We start from the raw sequence: 19886 nt of genomic DNA, 5'->3' as shown, positions 1-19886 counted from the left end.
AAACCGTAGCTACAGAAAATAACCTGGATTCGTTTCTCCCTGGACAGACACGGCGCTGCTTTGGTTTTAATTAACAGTCACTTCATCCTCTGGGAAAGCACCATAAAAGAACGCAATCAGAACGGAGACAGAACTCCCTTGAGGGGCTCTCATTAGCCTTCATCCGTTGTTTAGATTCCTAATAAGGAAGACAGGGTTTGGGTGCAGCGTGTACAAAGGGAGATAATTAGCTCAAATGTTACTATAAACATGTAAAGATACACATGGAGCTGGCAGTCAGTATCCTTTCCTCTTATTAGGATCTTGAGAACAATTAGCCATTACAATAACAGTAATGATGGTGAAGCTAAAATAATTAGTCTTTTTTTGTTTACATACACTAAAACTTCCTGCCAGCATCAAAGAAGAAAGAAAAAACACACTAATAAATTAAATAAATTCACACGGGAGTGTTTGATTGACTTGAACTATCATAGATAATCTTTTTTATCTATTTATTGAGACATACTTACGTTGTGCCAATATGCCCTGTACACGATATCCCAGGACAATAGCAGCTCTTTGGACATCCAGGCTGTTAAGCAGGCTAGCAGTCTGATCTGCAGGCATCCTCTGACCACTAGGCCCCTCCACAAAATACACTATTTCGAGGGGGAGGTCAGTACCCGCCAACCGGCTTGTGCTTACAACCTGGGAATTAAAACAAGGAGGACTGGTAAAGTGTTTCAGAATGCAGTTTTGAACAGATATGGGTAATTTTCTTTAAAGCAACAGCTGTGATAGATAAAAGGCAGGGGAAGAGCAGATCTTCTTAAACCCCGCCCCCAAAACATTCAATGTTTTATGCATCATAAATTTATCCTCCAGGGTCAGACTGTCGAAGGAGCTCTACTGTAACTTCCTGAGGCATCTGAGGGAAAACACTAGCTGCAAATGACCCATACTGTCAAGTGTGCAATTGCGCACCAGTGCATTGAAGTTGAAGGGATGCTGTGTTGACACAGTGGAGGAGAGCGAGCTCTCTGGAGCAAGTCGAAGGGGACAGAAAATTGCTTCCAGGGAGCAATATAAACATAAGAAGATATAAACATAGCAGGATATATGGAAGTGCTTCAGAGGTGCATATGGAGATGACCTTAAAAAGAAAAACAGGTGTGTTTTTGCGTCTTATTAGAGTCACAGATCTTCCTGATCACACCCCAGATTTGACGGCTGTCATACAATAACAGAGTCACTGCCAGACCTAGTAACTCCTATATGATGGAAGCCCTTTTACCGAACTGCCAGTAATCTTATTTTTCCTCCAAAGGTAAGCATTTCCAGATGGTGCGGGGGGAAATAAAGGCTGGAGCATAACGGACTCTGTTTATTTGCTAAGGGACAAAGGCTGTCAATTCTCAGTTTTGTGGTCGTTAGTAGTGTTAAAGGGCATTTCTTTTCTTGGTTCACTCCTTAAGAACACAAACAGGGGACCATGTACGTTACCCTGAACTTCATTTCCACGTGCATGCTTTAATGTTCCCATTTGTGTCCTTATACGACAAAGTTTCCCATCTGAAACATTTGTGGATAAGAGACTGTGCTCGAGAAAAAAAATGACAAAATGCTTCTAAAAATGGATTCATGAAGGACGACCACACTCTAAATTAAAAATGGAATTTCTGATGAAGGTGCTAATGGGCAAAGTCTCACAATCTTAACAGTAAAGATGACTTTTTAATGGAGACAGTGGCACCTCATTTTCTGCCGAGCCTTACAACATTAATCATTGTTGTTTTTTTTATTTTAACGACAGATTTGAGATTTGAGACTTGAACCATTTGACCTTCTCGAGTCCACCTTGCTGTATTTAATGCTTATACAAGCACCTGAAAGTTACAGAGTTCTACAAACTAAACAAAATGTAGTTTTTAAAATAGGGACTGACTCCTGTGTCCACAATATACACACTGTTGCATTTTCATATCCTTGTGGGGACATCTAATTGACATAATGCTTTCCCTGGACTCCTACCCTAACCCTGACACTAAAACCACAAAAATGTCTTCAAACTTGTGCGGATGGGGATTTTGTCCCCATAACGGCCGTTGGTCCCCACAACTACAGTAAATTTACAATTTTTGTTCCCTCAAGATATGTAAAGATGGTCCAAATACACACACACAGACACATAACCATCATTTTAGGTCACAAGTTGCATACCTCTTGGAGAGCCATTGCTTAAATATTTTTCAATTCTGTCCGATTTGTCTTTTTGACCGATTTAATTTGACTGATTTGTTTGTGTGTGTGCAGCCTCCCCGATGGTGCCCTGAGGCACAAGCACAGTCTGCTGTCTGTATTACTGAAAAGAGTAAAGTGCAGGTCATGCCTGGGCTGCCACAGAAAAACGGCCGGGCAGACTCCCTCATTCAGGGTTTAATCCAGTCCGTGTCTGCTTATTAGAGTGGAAAGAGGGCAGTGTGAATGCGTGTTACTGCACAGCCCAAATTCAACCTCCCTTTCATCTGTCTGGGCAGACTCATAAGATATTCTCAGTGGTGACAACACTACACTCGTTCTGTCATGACAGTCAGGGGCATCTGTCTGAGATACACCATAATTATTTATGTGCAAGAAAGCAAAGCAGAAGTTCAGACGCTTTCATCCAATAAGGCACTCGGAGATGAGTGTTTTTGAAATATTAAAACAGGCTTCTTATATAACAGCATTCTATCAAGTGAATAACACATTATCATATTTATGGATTTGAAAAAATATCATTTGGAAGAGCAGAAAGGATGCCAGAGCTAAAATTAGAGATCTAATCTTAGCAGAAATGCAGACAGCAAAGGTTCACCACTGATGTGCTTCTCTTTTCTATATTATTCTGTAGAATTCACCGAGGCAAAAACAAAGGTCCTAAATGGATGGACATGATGATATTTAGCACTGACAGTCATCTTGTCTTAGCTTGACCAGTTACTTTTGTTTGAATTTTCTGCTTCTCTTCTGATTTCCGAATCTTTACCTACCACTGACTCTGTGACAAACATTCACTTTTTGACTCTTTAGCCCCCCAACAGCAGGATACAGACAGAGAAAAAGACACAATTATTAACTGACATGCTCTTAGGAGCCATCGAGTATAAGGAGGACTGGGATAATGAGGAAGAGGACAAAAAAATAGGCAACATGAGGTTGTGGTCTTTGAATGGCTTGCCCCTGAGATGAATGGGATGGTGTTGCCATGGAGATCGAGCCGTATCCTGTCCCCTTAGAGAGGAGATGAGCAGGTGCAGAGAGGACCCACAAAAGCTAGAGCTTGATTAGTAAAGCACTAAGGCTTTCACTGGTTACAAACAGTGTCACACTCACATAATGACCCCTCTGTACTCAGAAAAGGTGGCAAGAGAGAGCTTGTATCAGGGTATAATGATACAAATGGTACAAGGAAGGATGGTTCTGCAGAGTTTTTAGAAGTTTTGTTATATAGGGAACAAGAAATGTAAAAAGCAAAAAAGTATTTGTGACCCTGAAAGAGCTTAAAGCTTAGTTGCATAGAGAATGAAAGTGAGAGACACGGAACACAAAGAAATAAGAAATTTCTTTGCATTTTTTATGTGATTACATATATGAAATATTTATTCTCTGGTAAAAAATTGAAATAAAGATATGGCTTACATTCGTGGCATGTGGAACGGGGCCCAGTGAGCCTGGGGCTACGGAGCTGTAAATATAAGCTGAGTAAAATGATTATTGAATCTATAAGCATATTACCTGAACACTACTGTTGCCTATGGTGGTGGCCCTTTTAACCCGTCTGACTGATCCTATTGCTTCACCGAGTAACAGGGCCAACCGGCGCTCCATGTTAGCTTGAAAGGTCCTCTCACCCACTTTCTGGTCCAGCACACCCAGGAGTACTACATATACACACACAGCAGAAGTAATATGCTCTGTAGTAACTGCTTTACATGAACTGTAAGACTGACAAAAATCATTCAAAATCATTATACCTGTTCTAACCCAGGAAGAGCGAAGCAGTTGGCTGGTGTTCAGCTCTGGATAATTGAAAGCTAGTGGAAAAAATTATAAAATTAATCAATAAGTGCTGTGACCTTTACTCGTATTCATTGTTGGCGATCACAATCAGAATTTCCAGCTAACCCAGATACAGAACTGATAATATGAAAATGGAAATAGTTCAAATACAGTCAGTACGGTACTCACGCTCAGCGATCTGCAGCACAGGAAAGCCCATGTAATAGCTGAATTCCACCATAGTGAGTTTCATTAGAGCACTGCTGATCTCTGACCCCATCAGATAACTCCTTGAACTGCGAACAGTGAAAGTAATGTCCACCGGTTTCCTCGCTAGTCCTTGTTCCTCGTATATGGGAGCAGCCATGGTGATGTTTACAATCTGAAACATAGTGGTAGTGTTACAGGAAACAGAAAAAACACATATTAAAACTAACAAAACATTTTCTATCTTACTGTTAAAGTAGTACCTGTGTCTTAAAGACCTACAATTAAATTCCCTCTGAAAAGAGAACTACATAACTATGTGATCAAATAACCTCTTTAGTAACAAAAAATAATCTTCTTTAATACTCAACAACTAGAGCATGAAGCACTTTAAAAAGAATTAGCCATGTGAAAAACACTTGGGTCATGCTCATGAGTTATGGTAAGATGAACAACGAGTAGACCAAGGAGTGAGTATAGCGTCCACAAGAACACTTGGGTCTAAATCCTTGCCTCTAATTATAAGCTCTGTGCTGCATTTATTTGGCAATAACTATCATAACCCAAAATGACCATAAGCATCCATACTTTGGAGAGACAGAGCACTTAGTTGCTCCTTTCCAAAAGAAGCAAAATGCAGAGCGATGGCTTTTGTTCCTGCAAAATTGCATTACATGGACGTTACATTGTGTCTGCTATTACAGTGCTTCTCAGTAACATGTGCAGCATTCTCTGTAGAGATGCTGTCTGTGGTTTGATGAGGTTGATCCAACCTTGAAAAGACAGGCGATGGATTTCAGAACACAAGGAAGACTCCAGTGTTTTCTTTTCTTATAATTGACTTTTTAATCTTACAGAATAGCAGAGCTTTGTTCTTTGAGTATTACTTCCTCTTGAGCTCTCTGTTTTGATTTTTCTATAATGCTCATAAAACACTGCCAATTACAAATATTTTACTTTCAGCCTTTTTAGATAATAACAAGATAAATCTGTAAATACACGCAGTGCATAAAGAATCCCACAGATCAGTGAGTGAAATGACTTGATTTGTATTGGTCAGCTTAGTGAACAAACAACATTTTCAGCTTTTTTTCTTTGAGTAAAAACTCGATATTTTTAAAGCCTTTTTGTTGTATTTGGTCAAGTTGATAAGAAATTAAATATTTCATTTTTTCAGATTCTTTCAGATCCTAAGCCACAATGAAAGCATCCTAATGAAAACATCCCAGCTGGAATGCACCTCCCTGACTGCCCATGGCTTCCCTCACTTTGTGCCACTCACATGCACTGTGAAATTAGTCGACTCCTTTGATCGCCTGCGGACTTCAGCGAAGGCCCTGGTCAAACCTCTCTCGATGCTCTCACTGAAGTTGCAGAACCGCACGTCTACGTGGCCAGGAACAAACTGCAACACTGCACAGACGAATTGAATACTTTCTGACTGAGCTTAAAAAATAAAGGTCAAATTCTGCTAAATGCTTCAAGTGCCCTCGGAAAAAGACTCAACAAAAGGTCATTTACCTGAGTGGACTTGATAATTTCTATCTGGCGTCGACCAGTTTGGAGAAACAGACAAGAAGCGGCGCCCCGACCTCCTCAGTGCATTGACGACAGACATGCCTGTGTACACGACAGGACCCGACACCGCTCGAAACACAAACTTTGGTGGTGGATCAACAACCTACATTAAGAAAGCAGAAATTAATTGTATTAAAGAGACACACTGTACATTAAGTAACTTATGCTAAATAGGCTGTGTATCGTCTGGAACTCAATGTGACAGAAGTGGTCTGGCTGAGTTTGTATGTGGCGCTGTGACAATCACAAAAACACCCCAACACAAACATAGACTATACTTTTAACACATAAACGTACCACCAATTTACACCCACACTCTGTGTGAGCCACTACAACTCCGTTCACTCAATTGCTCAAAAATCTAACAACATCTAGCTCAGTAGGTAGCGTGGTCGCCCCATGATCGGAAGGTCGGGGGTTTGAATCCACTGAATGGCTACCCCGAGGAACCCCCTGAGCAATGTACCATCCCTACACACTGCTGGGCACCTGAATAGTGGCTGCCCACTGCTTCACTGAGTGAATGGGTTAAATGCATCAATAAAGTATACATTATTATTATTGTTATTATGATCCGTCCATTCGCTTCCACTTATCCTTTTCAGGGTCGCCGGGGGCGCTGGAGCCTATCCCAGCTGTCACAGAGCACGAGGCGGGGTACACCTTGGACAGGTCTGTCGCAGGGCTAACACACAGAGACAGACAAGGATTCGCACTCACATTCATGCCTGCATTCACACCTGGGCAATTTAGATAGTGGGGATAGGTTAATTAACCTAAGTGCATGTCTTTGGACTGTGGGAAGAAGCCGGAGTACCCAGGAAGAACCCACGCTAACACGGGGAGAACATGCAAACTCCACACAGAAAGACCCCGGGCTTATGGTGGAATTGAACTCAGGACCTTCTTGCTGTGCAGCAACAGCGCTAACCCATTTTCCCCCCATATTTTTCTTAATTGCAAAAAAATGGTTGACACCTTGCATTATTTAAAATATATGGAAATATGTTTAATAAACTTACTTGCAGTTCCACTGATTTGTTAAATTCCCCTTTCAAAATGTCTCTGACCTGAGATTTAGCATATCCTACAGTGGCCCCGGCTGGAAAACCTTGTGAAAAAAGCACAAGCTAATGGTCAATGTCTCTCTCATACTCTGCTGTCTATGAATAACTCTTTCAAGCACAGTTAAGTAAGACAAAACACATTAAATGCCTAACTTACCGATCCTGATCAAATAAGCGGGTTTGTTAATGTTGCAGAGGTACGATCTTGATGTTGGTGCTATAGCTGTGATTTTACCAACAGTGGTAGAGATGATGTTGACAATAGTTGAGGCTTCAGAGGTGGCAGTAATTCTGCTTGTGGCTTGATGGGGAGTAGTTGTGGCAGGTGTACTTGTGGGTGTAGTAGAGACTTTATTAACTACACTACTGGTTGGGATATAGGTCAGTGTGGCTGGGGTGTCAACTCCATCTTCAGTCACCCCCTGATCACCCATCACAAATGGAGGGGGCAGAGTCACATTCTGAGGCGTGGATTCAGTTGAAACTATAGTTGCATTGAGAGTTGGATCATTTGTAAAAGCAGACTCTTCAGGAGCTAATTCTGTTGTACCGGCTGTGCTATTGGCAGCAGGCTCAGTGGGAACAGGGGAGAAGTCTATAGTTGCAGTTAAGACAGCAGTTGCATCCATAGTACTTTTTGGGGGAGACTCTGTAACATACCAATGAACATACGTAAGAGAGGAGGCAAAATTTAAATCGTCTGGCAGCAAAGGCGTTGTACTTGGCTGCACAGCTTCTGTAATTGGAGTGCTATCCAGGCCAACGTTGTTTGTATGTGCAGACCAATCTGTGGTGGACACCTGACCATCCGAAGAAGAAAAGGAGTGGAGGGAATGCGTTGGGACTATGGAAGGATCAAGAAAAGGCTGAGAGGCATTGGCCACCTGAGGACTCTCCTCTGTGGTTACTACAAAGCTCGTTTCATCATGAGGCTCAAGCCCCGAGAGATCACTGGAGGACTCCTCTTCAATCACTTTTGTATCATTGCTGAAGCTGTTGTTAGGTGTGCTGTCTGTAGTACTGATGGACACCACAGTAATGTTCCCCCTGTGTTCAGCTCCGCTTTCTGAACCGTTATTCTCCTTGGTCAGCTGATTGTTATAATATTCCAAGCTGTTCATGTCTGGCAAAAGGACATCTGTCGGTTGAATTGTGTACGTATCTGACCAATCTACGTCTGAAATGTCAGGCACGTCACTGTTAGGTGTTGGAGTAGGTTCCAGGGAAAACTGAACTGTTGCTGAAAATGAGGAAGGATAAATAGATCTAGGAGAAACTACGGTGCTGTACGCTGTCACGAGGCTGGGGGAAGGGGAAACGTACAGAGGATTCAGGGATGAGGGAGATATGCCCACTCTGGAAGGGAAGGACGTGTCATAAGTTTCTGTATAGTCTTCTAGATCATATGAGTCAGAGGGCACCTTGGTGACCAGAGAATAGTCTTCTCTATCTGCATTGAAAAAAGACATCGTCTCCAAGTAGTCCCCAGACCCCCAGTCTACTTCCATGGTGTTGGTGGGGTAGAAGTCCTCTGGAGAGAGCTCTGTGGGTTCAGATGAAGGTGATGCAGGGTGGGGGGTGATGAAAGGCACCTTGTAGCCAGGAGACTGAATCTCATCTGGGTTGGGTAGCATGTTTATATCATATGCATGTTTGCTTTCCAGTGGGGGATTACTGGAGCTCAGCTGGTCTGCATGCATTGGTTTCATATGTGAGTCCTCTGCTAAAAGGTCTGTGAAAGTCTGAATAGGTGGCCCGAGAGGCCCTTCAGGTTGGAAGGTCATCCTTTTCTCAGAATTAAGACCTAGCTGGGGTGTTGGAGAAGGCTTTACTGATGTTATGGATATATTTTCCCAAGGCTGTAGCTGGGACTTTGTTTGAGCTTCTGAGAGAGATGACCTCGCCAGCTTCCAGCCTAAGGAGAGTTCAGCTGGTCGTTGAAACTGTGGTACAGATGGTCTTAAGGTTGGAGTCGTCAGAGTGTGTGGCTCTTCTGCAGAGGCATCTCTTAACATGATGACTTTGGAGTTTTCATATGCAATATGCCCCCTATGAATGTTATCAGCAGTCCGAACTTCATGGCTTGGTTCAGGATTGGATGGGAGGGCACCAGGTGAGTCTAGACTCTCAAAGGCAGTATAATGCGAGTCAGGTAAGGCTAATGGTGATGATGTAGGACTTTGGATATCTCCAACAAATCCCATGGGATCATGTGTAGAGTCCAAAGGAGATTCATCTGCAGAGGAACAAAGACAATGCTTCGTATCAGTACAGGAAACATAGGGAAACTCATATATAGAGACAATGACTGAAAAAGAGGCTAATTCTAAAGAAATCATTTTACCATTTAATTTTTATTGCTGAAAATGGTTGTTTCAGTAATAAAAAGACAAAGAAATACCCTGCTGAGCATGAATCTCATATCAGCCCTATGAATCAGTAACTGTAATTTCATCCCTTGTGAATGTTTACTTTGTACTCTGGTCTGTTAACAGGAATGAAGGAGTGTGATGGAGTCAGTGTTGAATGTGTGATTTTTGCCAAAAAAGTGTGTTTAAACTGTTGCACACCGAGCCAAGATGAGAGCAAACACGACTTTTCACGGCAGACAGGGAGGCTACCTACTCTAAGCCATGTTGTAACTGGACCGGCATTGAATTAGTGAACATTGGTGTTATGTTTACTGGTGTCGAAATGGCCAACATCAACTGTATCATCTATAAGGGTTTAAAAATATATAATGGAAGGACATCATAATGGAACAGGGTCCATTATGATGTCCATTTGCAACAAACAGTGAACATGAAGACAATGCACCCGGATGAATTTATACTTACAATAAATCAATACTATATTTAAAATAGCTTGATCAGATTTAAATTTCAGATCGATAAAGTGGAGATAACTTCCCCGAAAACCTTTTGACTGTATGTCACCTAAAGCCTGTACATAGATCAGTTCTTATCAGTATCAGACTCCTGAGAAAAATAATTAGACAGTCACTAGTTTAACTCTCCTTTGCTTAAGTGGCTACAAACAAACAGACAAAAACCAAAAACTAAAGAAAATGTCATTAGAATAAAAGAGCAAGGACGGTCTCACAGGCTAATGATGTGAAAATCATTGGGGAAGCAAAGAAAAGCTGACAGATTTCTTTGGTTCCAGTTGTGAATATGCTGACATACACGCACGGACCATATGTCTTAAGATTTTACCAATGAACTCTCGAGAGTGCATTTGAGACCCTTTTTCATGGCACCTGATCTCGAACTGATGGATGGTGCAATTTTCAGCTCATCAGCAAGCCCCTCTACAGCGTGCACACAACATTAAAATCATTAAGGCCGACTTTTGAGCAGTCAAAATGCAGAAATAGCAAATGCCGCTTACGCAACGCATTTCAAACTCTATTTAGGTGCCAAAGCACTCCATATTGCGTAACAAAGTACATGCACATCATGCATGATTTAATTTGGGAAGAGTCTTGATTACAAGCCACTGCCTGGCATATTTAACACTGCCTACATGAACTGGAACAATTCTTTAATTATTAATGGAAAATAGATGTTTTACACTTATCTGCATATGTTTGCCTCTTTCATATACCCAAATATGTTTCACCAACCTTAATGCATGGCAGTCTTACTAACACTGTGCAAGAATTTAACAATGTCAGTTAAACATAACTATTATCCATTACCAGCCTTGTTGCTAATAGTGGCCTATTATCAAATCAAATGATTTTACCAGTGTTAATGGCAGCTGTTTATCTGTTGTGATGATTTAATTGTCCACTGACTGAACTGACTGAAAAACACGGTTATAAAAATGAAGATGTCTTTGTTTCACGAGTTTATGGCGGAAAATCATCACAACAAAAAAACCACAGATAATCAGAGACCGGATGACTTAGTGTACAATAAATAAATGATATGTTTATTAATGCTGTTGGGTTTATGGATAGCTAAATGACTTGATGCAAGGCTCACGTCTGCACTGAGCCTTACAAACAAACTCTTTTCAATAAACTTGGTGCAGACTGTAAGTCTTAAATTTGTCACTGAAAGTAGGTCTTGAACAGAGCAAGACTTCAAAGGCACCATTGTTGTCATTGCCAGAAGCTAGCCACCAACAGCCTCTACATAGTGACTCAGCAGCAGCTGCAAAGGCTGCTGCTTTTTGTAGTTCACAGACGCTCTGCAGAATCATGCACTCTTGAAAATAGCCACAGAATAAGCTAAGGGAGAAGACTATTTTTAACAGCGCTAGTGCAGATCGCTTAGCAAAAACATCAACAAAAATGAATGCATTTTGGGGCCATCATCTTCAATTTACTGCATCGAGTCATACAAGCAGACGCCTCTGGCTTGGCCCAGGAGAAATCTCGTAGCTTAATTATAACCTACGCTGGTACCTTAATCAAGTCAACATGCTAGCATAACAGAGCATGCTGGAAAGGACTTGGAAAAGAAAAGCCAAGTCTTTCTTCTGTGAAGGCTAGTCTGTCTTGCACATTTTCCAAGATTCTTGGTTTCTGTGCCAAATCTTTGAACCCACAGGGATGTAACACACAGCTGGGCAGACGCATGTGTACACTGCACTGAGCACACAATAACAGGAGAAACACTAAAATAGAAGGACTCGCGGCATCTAGTCATCTAGTCTCTACAGAGAACACAGCAGAGAAATGAAAGTCATTCTACAGTGGCAGCAAATCTTTTATAGGTAACTGTGAGAAAGATGCTATTTTAACTGCTAAATAACTCTTAATTAAGTCAAACTCATTTGGCTGTGAACAAAAAGATGTTTGGAGCTACAGATATATAAAACAAGAAGCAAAGACAGTGCAGACAAGCTTTATATAAGAGCATGTTGGACAACAATGCTGATGTTTGAGGTCACGCTGTTAAACAAGACCTCAAACTGTCACCTCATTTCAACACACCATTACAGCGACACAGTGTTTCATATACAGTCACATTTGTGATTATTAACCAAGAACAGATTACTGACAAAAACATCTAACACAAAAACAATGATTGACAGGAGAATGATGATAACAATGATAACTGCAGAGATGTCGGCGATGGTGATGATGATAATTATCACGGTGGTAAGTAAAGACGGGATGAAGGAAAATGGACAGCCAACATTTAATTACTGATGTATTAGAACAAATCTAACAACACTAACATGCAAAAGCTGAATTACAAACATACAAAAAATTGACTGTCTATCTGTAATACTTAAATATGCACAGTCTACATACTTGAAGGCTAATCGTTGATGACACCCTCGGCTCAGTGTGACAGACAGCAGCCCGAGTTAGGGCTAACATTACAGAGCGCAAAAAAAATGAACAATGGACTAGAAGGCTATCGTGCGCTACCACCTGTTCCCTGAAAGAGGAGCGCGTCACACTCGGCTGGCCGCTCATTGCTCGGCCTGCCTGTGAAATGATTAAGCACTGACCTTACAGATAAATTGCGCAGTATTTTATACCTGCACAGTTGGTGTGGAGCACCCACAATTTTATTGTACATGTACAATGACAATAAAGACTGTCCTATTCTATTCTATTCTAATTTAACATACAGAATCTGCTGATTGCTTTTCATCAACAACAGGCGCTTGAGTGAAAACTTTTCCATATTCAAGCAAGTGATGGCACAAAAATAACACTCTTTCTGTGATCTGGATGGTTTGTTCAGCTTCCGTTTATACAGGCAGCTCTGGGGTTGAACGACTGCCAGCAATCATGTAAAAAAGGTTCTGACAAGAGAGGGATTATTACCGATGGTGGCTGATGTAATGATCCTCTCTAAAATCCCTCCAATCAAAAACAGAAGAGACTGCACTCAAGGCAGAACCTACTTCAAGTTTTTTAAGTAGCATCAGACCAGTGACCAGTGTGCAGGTTGCATAATCGATTACACATTTATCCATTTTAGCCAAACCGCACAAAAAGCCGGTTGATTTGTACGAGCATGATGCAGCGATAAAAGTTTAAATATTTTATGCAGCATTTTAATTTAAACCGTCAGATAAACATAATTTTAAGGAATTTTGAGTGATTGCAAATTTGAATGATTCTCTGTTTTGAATTAAGTTTACAGAGTAAAAGTGTAAAAAGGAGAAAAGATAACAACGTACAATAACTGTACTTTACACACACACAATAGTAAAGCCTACATCATGAACACACACACACAAAAAGGAAATCCTCCAAGTAAGCTGAAATGTGATTTTGCCTTCGGTGTCTGCTTATGAAAACAGTTCCCAGGGCCCAAACAAAGAGCTGATAATGCCTCTCAGCAGACAGCACTGCGCTGGAACTGAATCGGAGAAAATACCTTTCACTGGTCTCCTTTACTCAGCCAGACTCGAGGCTCACATAGACTGAAAAATGCATTTTAGAATTATGCTTTTACATTTTCCACATTGTTTTTTATTAAAAATGTATAATGTAAACTAAGAAAGATATTTATAAAAAAGTGGCAAACCCAATCCATTATAATTGTACTGCACACACACAATGCTGAAGCTCATAATAATTAAAACAAACCGATACTGCTAGCAAAAATGTTATTTTGACATTCCTGTCGTCACATGAAAACAGATCCCAAGGCCCAAAGAGGGGACCTAATAATGCCTGTCAGCAAACAGCACTCTTGTTGACGTCTGGAACAGAATCAGAGAAAATACCTTTCACTTGTCTCCTTTATTCAACGAGACACTGTGCTCACATATAAACAGAAAGAGGGAATAATGCAATGACTCGGTGCTCCAGAAAAATAGGATTCGGGATGTAAGAAGTGACAGACGTAAGCATGTCTGCGAGGGCATTTTCAGGAGCCGAAAATAATAATTAATGCGTTCCTGTCTCCATCTGCTTTAATCCAAGTCGACGAGGATGAGTATGCATATTTTTGAGTGGAAGAGACTCAGCAAACAGTCCACACTAAAGGAAAGTAACATGAGTCTTTATACAAAAAAACTAATAAAAATCTACAATTATCCCACAAAGATATGTGGTCCTGCTGTACTGGTCAGAGCTGATTTTACAGGGAAATTTTATAGGAACCAATTACTGGAATACGGTTACTTAAACAATATGAATCAGCCAAATAGCAACACAAAGATGTGTTTGTAAATACACACACAGCATAGACATTAATCCATGCAAGCACATATGTCTATTTAAACCAAGAAACTTGAGATACCAGTGAAGGAGTGCTATAACAGCACAATTTCCTGTGTTTGCCAGATTCGTTTTTGCTAAAAAAGAAAGTAATTTAATGGCAGTATTATTCGGGGGGGAAAGAGGACAGAAGAAAGGGTCTTTTTAGCATTAATGTTAACTACACCCCCACACATGGTTCTGTTTTCAGCTCAGCCCGTTGCGTGACTGGCGCTTTTCAGTTGGCAGGAGCCGTGTATGTTGAGAGCAGTCATACAATCAGTGCTGACGTTTAGTTTATCAGGGAAGCTTTTAGGATGGGAAAGATTTAATTGTTTTTATCAGCAGAGTTCTATTAGATCAGTGTCTCTGCCAAAACTAAAGAAGCTCCCCTGACAGAAAAAACCCAAATCTCAGAGCTATAGAGGGTACATTTATTATAAACACACAGTTTATGCACTGCAGACACTTGTTGAAGTCAGCTTACACCAAGCAGCGGAAGATTAAAGAACAGACTTAAATCAACAAAGTACGGCCTATAAACAGAAACCAGATACAAATGTTACAGTTACCGACGAGAGTCAAATAAAGGAAATAAATGAAACTTAACATTAAGTTTCATAGTTAGAGAGACTGTTCTGATTTGACCAAAAATGAACATGAGACCTGACTGGGGTCATGCCTGCACTTAAAATACCATCAAATATTAATGTGACCTTTGTTTTTGTTTTCTTTTTCCTGAGGGAATACTTGTTTTTAAGACAACAGCAAGGTGGGCATAAAAAAAGAGATGGGTTCACCATAGAGAAGGAGGTTATGATGATGTATTTGAATATTTAACTTGAAATCTGGACACGCTCATTCACTTTTAAAGTCTTGATTTTCTTTAAAGACTGGAAGGTATCAGTCAGCAGCCTCTTCTATTTTGTCTCATTACACTCTCAGACGTTACGTTCTGGATTAACAAACACTGTCTGCTGGGCGAGGTTAAGTTCCCTATAAAGCTCGTAGGAAGCTGCTTTCAAATAACTAATTTTGTCTGAAGGGTTTGGTCAAATGCTTACTGTTTGGCTTCTAAGTGGGTGCAGTAATCCTGAAAGGGCCAAAACAAAATGATTTAGCCTGGAGAAGCTGAAAGAAGGCCGTGCTGAACCGAGCCATCTGCTCTGATAAATATATAAATAATCAGCTGCAGCTCATCAGAGCAGATTTGGGCTCAGCGCAATATGGCCTCAATGTGGCCTCCTGTCAAATTATGAACTCTGCATTGCACATTTTAAGCTCCTGACACTGGCAGACTGTTAGTATAAGAAACTGTAGGCAAAGTCAGGGAAATGTATTTAATAATGAAAGTTTTACAACTCTGTGTTTCTGTAACCAATAACTTTTGCAGATAAATCTAATCTTTAAAAAGCAGAATACAGAATATTGAACTGGATAGAATGCAATGTTTGCTTTGGTGCTGAATTTAATAAATATTATGCTAATAATCACATATGGAAGGAAGGAAGTCAATAGCAAACAGACAGTTCCTATAATATTACTGCAGCTATTATAATTCTGTTTTATACTATTTGAATATATCTGCTCCAAAAAATGGGCAAAATCTAATCCTAACACAATATTAATAAGTAATAATGTCTGGCTTTCAAAAAACAAACAACAAAAATCAACTAGTCTTTTTTTAAATAAGATGCTGTGTAGGTTCGTGATACTCTGGTGGAAAATTGCCTTGGTAACCCCCACCAAAAAAAGGGTACACAAAATCACTACCAGATGTACATTCATGGGCCAGACTATGGCACCTTCAACATCACAACCCACGAGCAAGATGCAGGTAATAGCAGGCAAGTGGAAAAGATTACACAAACTCGAGTGCAGCCATTGGCAGAACAGCCGACTATATCATAACTGTGATGTGTATACGTGCTATCAGACACGATTATCGAGAGAAATAATGACGTTAATAATAACACTGTAGACTTGAGTTAAATAGTCGTCAGTGTCACATCATTCGCTGTCTCTTGACCAGCTTCTACCACGCTCAGCAGAGCCAAATAATGCTAGGAGAGGCTAGTGAGTAGGCAAGGTCGGCCACTGGCTGCTTCCCAGGAGCTCGTTGTGCTCGGCCTCCAGGCCTGGTGAGTGCAAAAGTACCCATTGTTTGGCTTTTGATAGGTTCTAACCATTGATCTGCAACTGGCTTCCAGCTCTAATGAATAATGAATGCCCATATTGTCATCCCACACAGATCGCATTTCACATGGAAACAGACTACACTGGTAATTAGACAGGACTTTGCTGGCCTGCAGCTTTCTATGCTGAACTTGCCAGGGATTGTGGTGTGGAGAGAGAGAGAGGTACTGCTGAGGTAAAATTTCAAGGGCATTTTATAAGTTTCGAACAGCATCTTCCATATTTTTCAATTCAGATATGAAATTTACATGCCGAACTATTTCTTTAACAGAAACTGTTAAGAGGAGAAGCCTGACAGAAGTCAGGACATGGGTCTCCTGTGTGGTGTTGGGTCTGGAGGAACAATAAGACGTCGGTCGCCATGCTCTATTTGACCCAGAAACTGAAAGAGGAAAGCTGTTAGACTGGTGACATCAGTGTTGATACAGACTACGGAAACTTGGAAAGCTGTCATGTTGCTGATGAACAAAGTGAAGTGAACAGTGATGGGTGAAGACCATGAGCAAAATGTGTGATCTCACAATCACAGACTACAACTGAAGAACAGAACCTTTATTCCAAGCATTTTAGTTCCCAGTGCAGGATAACGAGTACGTATTTTACAGCCTCGTGTCACCAGATAAGAGCTAGAAAGTGTATCTGACATTAAAGTAGCTGTATGAGCAGCAATGGTTACACCTCTTAATTGTGTAAAAGAAACTTTCCTTTCAACAAAGCAGCAATATTTTTGTATTACACACCTAACACAATGTACAAATGTATATTAATCAGACCTTATTTTGCACTTCTGCTATCAGACCAACAAATATCCAAAAATTCCTATTGCTGAATTCTATTCATTTTCTTTTTCAATATTTATTTAAATACTTTTACAAAGATTTGTTTGAGTTTTAGTCACAAGATAAAAACAACTTTACATTCCACAAAAAATAAGACTGCTCTGTAGTAGGCAGCCTGAACGTGGGCAGGTACCTGTACCAATCCAACTAGAAGGATAACTAGCAGAGCTAGTTCTTATACTCCATACCATTTCTGCTTTATCTGCAGAATCACAAGTTCTAATGAGAGGAACCAAAGTCCTTCCTCCTCAGGGGGCTCTACAAGATGCTGAGTTCCTAACTTCACTTTTCAAAATAAATAAGTAAACAAATAAAATTTTGCCATAATGTTGATTTTTAAAAAAATGGAAAATGCTTAAAATGAAACAGGCTACTGTGGAAGATTTAGCAGCTGCCTGAGATTTGTCCAAATTAAAGGAGAAGTGTCTATAAGATGCTCCTGAAAGGGTCTTATTTAGTCAGCATCATCATCAATACCAATTTATCAAAATATAGGACATGAAGGATGAAAATGGCTAATAATGAATGCTGTTACTTTTTTGCTGGTGTTGTTATTTACTTCCTCTGTTCTGCCATGAAAACCAAAAATGTTAATTCTAAAAAAACAAAAACAAATTTTGAACGTTTGATCTGAAATAAGATTTAAAAATCTAAAAAGAAACTTTCAGATTTGATCAGTATTTTCCACAGAATTAGCCACTTGCTAAATAAATGAGAAAATAAACAGGTGAATTCTTACAAAACAAACAAAAAAAGAAACAAACAAAACAGCCTTAAAATGTTTAACCATAAACAAATAGATGTTAAACCATCGACGTATATCTAGCGTATCCTTTAGAAGGCTATCACAAGAAACATGTTCATCTCTGAATGCTAATTAAAAATGACAATCAAATGCAAATAACACAGATGTCAATATATCAAACTTGCAATCAGATGTCGTGCTTTACCAAATGATTTGATAGTATTTTAGCTACACGCTGAGAAAAACTGCAATATAACAAATGGCTGATAGCCTGCGCTAAAAAGCTGCGAATGGAGGTGTTATCAAACAAGTGTGAGTTCAAGACTCGCTAATGCCTAATTTCCTGCACAAGGTTTTCACCCAGGCATTTAATACATAATCCTATTACCATCCAATATCATGAGTTTTTGGCTACCCTCTAAACACGGTCTTTTTCACTGGCCAGTGTGTTAGTGGGATAATGTCACTATCAATAAAATTAAGCCCGGACAAAGCACCCATCAAGTCGGAGGGTTTAGACACTTTCTCTTTCTACAGTTACTGGAAGTTGGTTTAACCCCAGACTCTGTGTACAAGAGGAACTGAGTCACTTCTGATTCAAGGATGTGTCTGTGTAGTCTTCAGTGTGACTGCATCAGGGCAGAAAGCCCTGTTCTCATGAAAATCATAACAGTGGTAAGTTCACACCGAAGCGAACTAACAGACAGAAGCTGTTTCCACAAATGAAGTGACAAATAAAAACGAATTCATGTATATTTCTATGAAACGGCTCATGACTTTGTCATTAAGGCCCTTTTTAAGGAAAAAGGTTAGCAATAGTGGCTTACACTTAAGGAAAGCAAGCTTATGACTGGAAGCTGACTGGTTAAGTTGGCTTATACACGGCCTGTAATAATAACAACCCCCAACTACATGAGCGACGCTGTTCAATGGCCCACAAAAAAGGCATCGCCTGGATGTGACTGGTTATAACAGTTGTCAGATATTGTTAAAATATAGCACATATTTGTAACAATGAACACATTATATAGAGAAACTGACTAATGCCTCGGGGCTTCCTATTTCTCTCTGACCAGTCATCAGGATGAGCAAGCGTAAGCTATACCAGAAGCAAACCAATCAAGATAAAGATCTTGATTGCACCCAGAATGGATCATGGATACATTAACACAATAGTATCACAAAAAGAGACAACATGTGTGTGAAATACTGACATTTGCTTTCAGGTTAATGCAGTTATTCAGTTAGATTAAGTGAAAATCACAAAAAAAGACTTAGAATTTGCAAATCTAACCATCAAAAGAATCCCAGATACACTCCTTGTAGCGTTCTTAATCTGAAATAAACATTAACGTGTGCCGATTCGATTTTTATTTGCAACTTGAACTCAATTGGAATATTATTTCTAAATGCTGTTCCTCAAAGCTACCTGAATGTTGGACACGATATTGATCCGTGCCACTTATGTAACACAAGGTACTTAGTGGATCATGTTGTGTGAGTCAGCAAAAAAAGAAAAGTGTTCTCTTACCTGCGCCAGGTAAGTCAGCTGCAATCACTATTAACAACACCGTTACCACCAGAAGCGCAGCACGTTGGCTGTGGGTGTGCATGAGAGCTTTGGGCATCACCACCAAACACACAGTGGAGACTAAACCTGCCATGGTACGGTGGGTGTCGAGTCAAGGCATGTCATCCGGTTAAGGAGAGAAGATTCACTCCAAAAAGACAATCGCAGGTTAGGTTTTTGCGAGCGCCTTAGTTTGCTCTTCTTCACTTTAAGGCCCCTTATTCCATCACATGTCTTTGTAGTGGAGAAAAACTGTTGAAAAGAAGCAACAGTGAGACATTTAAGAACAGCCTGCTTGAGTATCACTGTGTTAACTTAAGAATCCCCCAGTAAGCTGAAGAACAAGTGAAAACTACTTAAATCATTTCAAACCTGCAATTTTAGGGTAACATTAATAACAGATATCATTGGATGATTGGAGCAACACATTTTCTTTTATCCATGCCCTGGATCGTTGATAAAAAGTGAGTATTTCCCTTAT

The 19886-nt window shown here is 40.2% G+C and overlaps 1 protein-coding gene across 5 annotated transcripts in view; it reads right to left on the bottom strand.

Annotated features, from left to right (window-relative positions):
• LOC113027110 (UPF0606 protein KIAA1549) overlaps nucleotides 1–19886 on the bottom strand; it is a 35160-nt gene that overhangs the window by 14448 nt on the left and 826 nt on the right. For all 5 annotated transcript variants that reach the window (XM_026176634.1, XM_026176629.1, XM_026176631.1 and 2 more), the window contains exons 2-10: nucleotides 19367–19657; nucleotides 7033–9111; nucleotides 6831–6919; nucleotides 5752–5911; nucleotides 5513–5643; nucleotides 4213–4405; nucleotides 3999–4058; nucleotides 3760–3905; nucleotides 513–690 (exon numbers count right to left, since the gene is read on the bottom strand). In XM_026176634.1, the coding sequence (XP_026032419.1) occupies nucleotides 513–690; nucleotides 3760–3905; nucleotides 3999–4058; nucleotides 4213–4405; nucleotides 5513–5643; nucleotides 5752–5911; nucleotides 6831–6919; nucleotides 7033–9111; nucleotides 19367–19499 (3169 nt within the window). In that variant the 5' untranslated portion in view covers nucleotides 19500–19657. The remainder of the gene's footprint in view (nucleotides 1–512; nucleotides 691–3759; nucleotides 3906–3998; nucleotides 4059–4212; nucleotides 4406–5512; nucleotides 5644–5751; nucleotides 5912–6830; nucleotides 6920–7032; nucleotides 9112–19366; nucleotides 19658–19886) is intronic.

The sequence above is a fragment of the Astatotilapia calliptera genome, chromosome 7, assembly GCF_900246225.1.
Source record: "Astatotilapia calliptera chromosome 7, fAstCal1.2, whole genome shotgun sequence".
Classification (NCBI taxonomy): domain Eukaryota; kingdom Metazoa; phylum Chordata; class Actinopteri; order Cichliformes; family Cichlidae; genus Astatotilapia; species Astatotilapia calliptera.
This window is presented reverse-complemented; position numbering and strand designations above follow the sequence as displayed.